Source organism: Cynoglossus semilaevis, chromosome 4, assembly GCF_000523025.1.
Source record: "Cynoglossus semilaevis isolate Cse_v1.0 chromosome 4, Cse_v1.0, whole genome shotgun sequence".
NCBI lineage: Eukaryota > Metazoa > Chordata > Actinopteri > Pleuronectiformes > Cynoglossidae > Cynoglossus > Cynoglossus semilaevis.
In genome coordinates, this window is record NC_024310.1 from 18,559,085 (window position 1) to 18,567,005 (window position 7,921).

The 7,921-nt window shown below is 42.7% G+C and overlaps 2 protein-coding genes across 3 annotated transcripts in view; one reads left to right on the plus strand and one right to left on the minus strand.

The window, feature by feature from the left end:
• The first annotated feature begins 1,247 nt into the window (after positions 1–1,247).
• Positions 1,248–7,921, plus strand: part of gucy1a2 (guanylate cyclase 1, soluble, alpha 2) — a 31,763-nt gene continuing 25,089 nt past the window's right edge. Inside the window, exons 1-2 of the mRNA XM_008309794.3 lie at positions 1,248–1,726; positions 6,731–6,792. Of these exons, the coding sequence (XP_008308016.2) occupies positions 1,364–1,726; positions 6,731–6,792 (425 nt within the window). The 5' untranslated portion in view covers positions 1,248–1,363. The remainder of the gene's footprint in view (positions 1,727–6,730; positions 6,793–7,921) is intronic.
• The window catches only part of aasdhppt (aminoadipate-semialdehyde dehydrogenase-phosphopantetheinyl transferase), a 52,404-nt gene continuing 46,066 nt past the window's right edge, over positions 1,584–7,921 (minus strand). For both annotated transcript variants that reach the window (XM_025054906.1, XM_025054907.1), the window contains exon 9: positions 1,584–1,752. In XM_025054906.1, coding sequence (XP_024910674.1) covers positions 1,743–1,752 — 10 coding nt within the window. In that variant the 3' untranslated portion in view covers positions 1,584–1,742. The remainder of the gene's footprint in view (positions 1,753–7,921) is intronic.

The window sequence follows — 7,921 nt, forward strand, 5'->3', positions numbered from 1 at the left end:
ATGTTTGTTACCATAACCAAAATAATAATAAAAAAAACAATCGTTTTTCCGATTTCCGATTTTGTGCACAATTTTAAAAAAATGACAAAACGGATAACGGGCTCAATCCGATAACGAACGAAGTGACATTTATCGTATCGTTAATTACCCCCCTAAACCCTTTCGACAGCGTCAGAAAACGTGATGACGTAGCAGTTCCACTGGCTGGACTAATCGCCCAAGTCAACTTAACAAAAAGAACTAAATCGGTTAACCATATTTTTTTTTTGTAATTTTGTAGTGTATTTCATGCTAAACGTTGTTTCAACTTATATTTATACTGATTTTGTAATGTTGACAGAAACTCCGCTCTCTCTCTCTCTCTCTCTCTCTCTATCCCTCCAAATTTTCCATCTTGCTCGCCCACTTATCACCACTACAGTCACCTCAGCGCACAGCGGCTCACTTCAGGCGACCATAAAATACGACACACACACAAAAAAAAAAAGCCAGCGGAGAACAAGGAGGCGGCGGCAGAAGAGGAGAACAAGGAGGTGACCACCGTCCTGCGGACGATGATAGACTCGGACGGACGCACGGACAGGAGCTCGGTCGCAGAAGACAAGGAGAAGAGAGTCAGACACATCTGCTTAGAATTTGGCACATTTTTTCCAAGAAAATCACAACGTTACTGCGAGACAAGTGCACCAATGAGGAGGCGGGGATAACGTGCGTGGGACTTTACCATGAGGGACCAACTTATTGTCGACCTTTGACCGTCTGCGGTTCTGATCTGCTCTTCTTTGAAGCATCTTCTGTGAGAAGGAGGAGAGGGGAGACTGGGAGGGAGCTGCAGCCTGGGTCTGTTTTGGGAGGTGAAACAGGACGGATACCTCCATCTCCACCACCTTCTCCTCCACGTCGTCTCCTCCCCCCCCCCTTACATAAACGTTTGCGTGCCGTTAGTTCTCTAATTCTCGGTCGACCACCTCCTTCCTTTTATCCCCCTTCCTCCCCCCTCTCCTGGACAGACTCTCTCTCCCTCTCTCTCTCTTTCTCTCTCTCTCTCTCTCTCTCACACACACACAAACACTCGCGCACAGACGCGCCTCTTTTACGCACACATCCTCACAGGCACACCTGGCACGCACCTCGACTGACGCGCACACACACAAACAACATGCGTACATGATCTTACAGACAAACCTCACCCTCCCCGGAATCTGATGACTCCCCGGCTTGAAGGTGGACGTGCAACGGAACCGGCTGGAGCATCATCATCATCCTCATCATCACCACCATCACCACCACCACCACCACCATCGTCCTCAGCGCTGTCATCCCCACCAACCTCCTCCTCTCCTCCAATCTCACCACTACCATCATGTCCTCGTCGTCACGAAAGATCTCCTCGGAGTCGTTCAGTAGCTCCGTGGGCTCCGACTGCGGGCTCGAAAGCCCCGGGGGAGACGGGGGGGACGGCGCCTTGGAACCGGCGGAGGAGAGCCGAGGCTGCCCTTTCGCCAGCTTGACGTCCTCTCACAGAGCGGTGCTCTGGAACGGCCGCAGCCTCGCCGAGAGGACGCTGTGCCCGGCGGGTGAGGAGCATCAGCAGCATCAGCATCATCATCAGCTGCAGCAGCAGCAGCATGGACCAAGTGCTGGTCCCCATAAGAGGGTCACCAGGAGGAGACGGGTGAACTTGGACTCGCTGGGAGAGAGTCTGAAGAGACTGACATCACCCACGGTAAGGCCTGCAGCTGTCAGCTCACCCTGGGGAAATAAATACAAAATAAGTTAGCAAAAAAATAAATAAAAAAAACAAAAAAATAAAAAAAAAACATTGCACTGTATAAGAATAATTAATAATTCTTCCAAATATTATAAATAAATATTCAGGTTATAAAACATATAAAACAGTTGTATAATACATGTAAATAACAAGTGATGCAACTGTATAGTATAGAAAAATATGTACTGTGTGTATCTCTGAAACAAAGTTGTGTTGCAGAAATCTTTAAAGACGTAGTCAAAGGCTGTTTGTGACAAAATTCAAATCCTGACTTTAGTTTTTATTTAACCCCGGTGTTCATTCGTTAACTCCTGAACACTTCCCAGAGTTGTGGGGGTGAACAGGGGGGCTGGGTCAGGAGCAGATAGATGGAGTGTTGGTGTGAACTAAGATAAATGACATGTAAAAGTCATGCACGTTTTCCACGCCACCTATTGGGAGAACATGGGTATTGCAATAAAAGGCAGAAGTATAATGATAATATAAATAAATAATACAATTCGGAAAAGTTTGGCGGACCGGATTAAAAAACTGAACGGGCCGCATCCGGCTCCCGGGCCTTAGTTTGCCCATGCCTGCATTAGCCTGTGTTTTAGGACGTGGGTGTGTGTGTGTCAGACCAGAGGTTTGTCTCTCCTGATGTCTCTGTTGTACCACTGTACAGGCAGCAATGTAATGATATTAGAAACAAGCTCAACAGTGATAGATGACATAAGGTTCGAAAATCCTGTCGTGCCATTGTTGGATTTGATTGCATCTCCTGCAATGTGGCCCTCAGCTGCTGCACGGCTGCTCTACACTGACACACTGGGAGACAGGAAGGACTGATGTTTAGGATGAGGACAAGCCTAGACTTTTTAGTGTGCTGTTATCATGATAAAACAGCCTCGAGTGACACAGACTGAGACGCCAGTTTGCTGAGTGCAACGCGAGATTTAAAGATTTAAATCGTCACTGCTCATTTATAATTTATTGGAGAAAAACTTAGCTAAAGAGCCGCATAGTTTAGGGAACCTTACTTTAAGAAGGTTCCAGATTCGATCCCCAGTGATAAGTGATTTTTCTGGTTTCTGTTTGCTTAGATTTTGTGACATTGCTTAAACAGATATTCCTGAGATTTATTTAATTTTGGTTGCTAAAGACATGTCAACCTCTATTGGCTGTATTAACTGCAGTCATAATTTTTAGCTGTCGTTCAACAGAATTATTTTTGCATTTCAGAGACTATTTTCTTTTAGATTTTAATTAATATAAAATGTATAAATCCAGCAACTTCATGAAGCTAAATTTCGACTTTTCCATATTTTTCTTGACATTTTCCCAAATCCATACAAACATCTGGCGTTAATAAATATTTGGTTTGGTCATATTTTGGAGTGTTGATTTTGCAATCAATTGTATTTATTGATTTATCCGATTTTTATTTTTCTTCTTAAAAATACCATTAACAAAAAAGTTTGGTTATTTGATGAAATAACATGCAAAAAAAAAAAAAAGAAACTTTAAACTGATGTAAGAGAGAAAACATAAGGTCAGGAATGAGTTTCTTCTAACAGAATATAAACTCCAAGCTTGTTGTGTTACTCATGGGTACTCAATATTGCAACACAATATTTATCGATACTTTTGCAGGAGCCGGGTTCAAACTTAAAAAACTGAAAACTGAAGAGTGTAGAGAGAAAGTCAGTGAGAAGCTGGAGGACTGAAGCCAACACTTGGAGACCCATTTTTAACACACTCTGATGCGTTTCCTTTGTATGTGGTCACTGTGGTGAACCACAAGTGTTTTTGTCTGCATGAAAGCAGGTCATTGTTCACCTCTGTCTGCAATTAACGCCGTCAGCTGAGCCTTGAAATGCAAATCTAAATATTTAAGGGTCATTACAGTGATAGGCCTTTTGTCATGGGGGGGGGGCTCGGAGAGGGTAGATGTCCAATGGCGGCGGCGGGCCCCGTTAAATAATAGTAACAATCCTAATTGCTTCTATTAATAGGGCGATACAGAAGCAATCAGGCTGACTCCTGCGCTCAAACCGCGGCTGTTTGCGATGGAAGTGTCTGTTGTTGACTGCACTGAACCATGACGGGGGGAACAGAGCATGTTCTCTGTTGTTGTCTTCACCCAGACCACCCTGACCTAGAAGCCACCGTACACACACACACGCACGCACGCACGCACGCACGTGTGCAAACACACACACACCCACCGCCTCTGCTACAACACACACACACACCCACCGCCTCTGCTACTGCTCTCACATGTAAGGTGGTCATTAGTTCAGTGACCTGTGCCATGATCATCAGGCCAGAGTGTTGGCAGCAAATATGGAAAGTGTAAAACCACCGAATCAAAATGTTTAATCTGTAAAGGTCAACGCCGTAATTATAAGTCTCTTAATTACAATGTGTTATATAATGTATGACATGGTGCACAGAGTAGTCCTCTGTGATTCTGTTACATGTGTAAACACTGGCTGAGTTGAATAGGAATGTTTAGAAATACAGTTCAGGAGCTAACAGTAAAAAAAAAAAAATTCTAGAATACAAGTCACTTCGGACTATATGTCGCACCAGCCAAAAAATGCACAATAATAAAAAAAACATATATAGGTCGCTCCGGAGTATAAGTCGCACCAGCCAGCTAGAGTGCCCTCTAGTGGCTGTCAGTATGTAAATAACAAACATTTACATTGTCAGTGGTACAGGAGTAACAGATACTGGTACACAAGCCTAGAGTGCCCTCTAGCGGCTGTCAGTGTGAAAATAACAAACGATGGGAAATTACATATTTCAATATATAAGTCGCACCCGAGTATAAGTCGCAAACCCAGCCAGAGGATGAAAAAAAAAGTGTGACTTATAATCTGGAAAACACGGTAATTAACTTGACTTATGTGTGAATTCTGACTCTTTTTTTCTTCTTTTGGCCATAAACTATGTCCCCTGTAAATTCAATCAAAATATGTCCTTGATGACTTTTAGTCTCGCCGCTTGAAGAGAGACAATGTCAACTAAAATATAATGTCCTTTGCTGAGGACAGGACATGATAACATGGCACTGATAGAAAACCAACCCCTCGCCTCCCCCCTGAAAAAAACAACAACAGGGTTTTGTGCATAATTTTGTATAAATGTTATTTTCAGGTGCATCCAGGATTATGATTTAGATCACCTGCAGATGAAGATCGGAGCAGCGTGTCACCCCTGACAGGCAGTTAATCCTTGTGTTCAGTCTACAACCGCAGTGCTTCATAGACTCACCAGTATATGAACTGTGAGGGAGAAAAAGGACTACACCGTTTCCCCTGTTAGCCCTGCAGGACTTTTTCACCCTGCCCCGTGACTGAGAGGAGTCCTCGTTTCTCATGCTGAGGTTTATTTTAGTTGCGTCTCATCTGCTGCGAGTCTCCATTTTCTTTAATAGTGATGGCAGGTTTCCAATTGTGCTGAAGCACCACAACCTACTGCTCCGGAACCACAGACCACCAGCGTATTCTTACAGAGAAAAAAAACAAACCTTCAAAAGGATGCTGCAGTGATGAAGGATGAGGGAGAGGGTTCTGATTGGCTGCACTGCGTGATTGGATGATTAAGTGAGACTTGACTGAAGTCCGTGAAAGTTGACCTTATATGAAGCAACAAGAGACAGGAAGTCCTCACCTCATTCAGGGGAAGCTGTTCATTACGACACGACTCGGTGTCGTTATTGTACGGGATCGCCGATTTAAGGGCTTATCCCAACGAGCAGCCAATCACGACTCGTCTGCTCACCAAATCCTACCATCTGAGCGAGAGGGTGTGTGACAGAGTGAGATTAATGTGTGTGTGTGTCGGGTAAACATTCCAGCCATTGTAACAATGCAGACTAATGATGATGTATGTGTACAGTGTGTTTGTACAGTGTGTTTGCGGCTGATAACGGTTTGGGCCTGTGTGCTTGGACATATTGTTGAAACACACGGTGTAACCTGACCGTCCTGTGGTAAATGAGTAGCCGAATGAAGGACGCAGACAGAGGATTCTTTCATTACGAATTATTGTTTCTCTTATTAGACGCACACACCAGGATAGGAAAATTAACTTTGTAACATCAGGATCTTGCCCTTGTTTTTTTTTCAGATATTTTGAAAACACTTCTAGGACAGTTTATCATGCAGTGGGCTAACAACTTTTGCTGATTAGGCCTTGCGTTAAGCCAGGGGTGTCAAACTCAAGTTCAGAGTGGGCCAAAACTAAAAACTAGAACGAAGCCTCAGCCAAACTTAATATTTATAAAACATTGATGGCAATTGTCCATGTTTTCTCTTCTCTTCAGATCTGTAATGCTGAATTTTTCATGTGGAAACAAACTTTAGTTTTGTGTAAACATTGGATCGGGAACAACCAAAGCTTAATATTATAAACACATGAGAAATTAAATTTGAAATAAAACACACATCAGTGGTATTTGTTTCTTATGTCTCTTTATCTGTAGCCTTTTGAGTTCCTTTTTAATGTATTTTTTTTTCCTATGTCCTATAACATAGCTTATACAAGGCTAACACTACAAATCCCGCCAGTATACAGGACCTAAATACTGGCGGTCCAACTCTAGTACACATTTGACATGATCTCGTGGGCCAAATATCATTACACTGCGGGCCAGATTTGGCCCCCGAGCCTGAGTTTGACACGTGGGCGTTAAGCCATTTTAATCAATTTATTTTTGGATATTCCTAAGTTGTTTTCTTGCTCAACTTTTGCACCATATACTGTGGCTAACCTAAAATATGTTTGGCTAACATTTACTTATTTGGCTAGCTGTTAGATCCTGTATTTCACAGTTCACGTTAACGTCCACTTTAGGCAATTTGTGGCTCTAATTGTGGCCAACACTGGTGTTTTTGCAGTATGTATTGTAGTATTCAATATGCATTTTATTTTTCCACTTTTCCTAACACTTGCGTCTTGCTGTTGCAGACACAGACGGTGCAGGAGGCTCTGCAGCGAACTCTGCACTTCTACAGACAGCAGGAGATCAGGTGGGACGGCTCGTTGCTTTTCCAGAGTCTCATCCTCTTTTATTATTCTACTCACACTCAGCTACTCTCTGTCACTTCCTGTCTGGATGCCGTCTCCCCCTGGCACCCCATCACTCATTTTTCTTCACTCTCTTTGTGCTGCAAATATCCGCACATTTTGTTCTCAGTCAGTCAAACTTTTCATGCAGACAGACACGCAGTTATACAGAGACAGTGACGGGCGAATATGTGTCTCTGCCTCTGTCACTGGTACTATTCTTCACAACAGCGGCGCTCTTTAACCAGGAGCAGCAGACTGTATTAGAAGGGACACGTCACATCCCACTTAGTGTTCAACTGGACTGATCTTTATAATTCTGTTTTTTTATCTTCCGTGTTTACTTTGGGCTTCCGTTATTCATTCAAGCAACTGTCAAACTAATTGACTGTATATGGAGAAAATTATAGGTACAATCAGATTTTGCCAATTTATTATAATCTAATTAAATATATATACATATGTAGGGGTGCAACAACACCCGGTACACACTATGAATGGAACAATTTGCAATTTTATACTTATTTCTATCAACTTCTGACGATGCTGCTCAGTGGATCTGGGGTCGACTACTCCGCCTTGTTAACACACCGAGGTGCCACATGCAAAACTAACTCATTGCAACATTACTTCTAAATAGGGGTTGAGATTCATGGTGATGCAAGACGTGAAAATTAAGTTACGATGTACAAAAAGGAGTATTTTCCGTAACTAAATGACAGGAACACACCCACAGTCCGCATCAGAAAATTACTAAGATTCTAAGATTCTTGTCCAGGCGACATGTCACCTTAAAGATGCCCTGATACCTTAAAAAATCTTTAAGGTGGTCCCTTCTGTAATAAGTTCTGTAATGAGTTTGTTTTGATATCTCTCATTGCAGAATAAGCTAGCATTTATTTATTCAATGAGCTATTTCTGTTTAATATATACTCTGCTAGCAGCAGAGTCTCGAAAAATAAAAAATAAAGAACCTCAAAGAGACTTCCAAGAGGGGGGAGGCGCCATTAGGGATATGTGCTTTTTCTGGAAATTGAAATCAGAACTCTCTGCTGGCAAGGATACGGATACATATACATATACATATACATA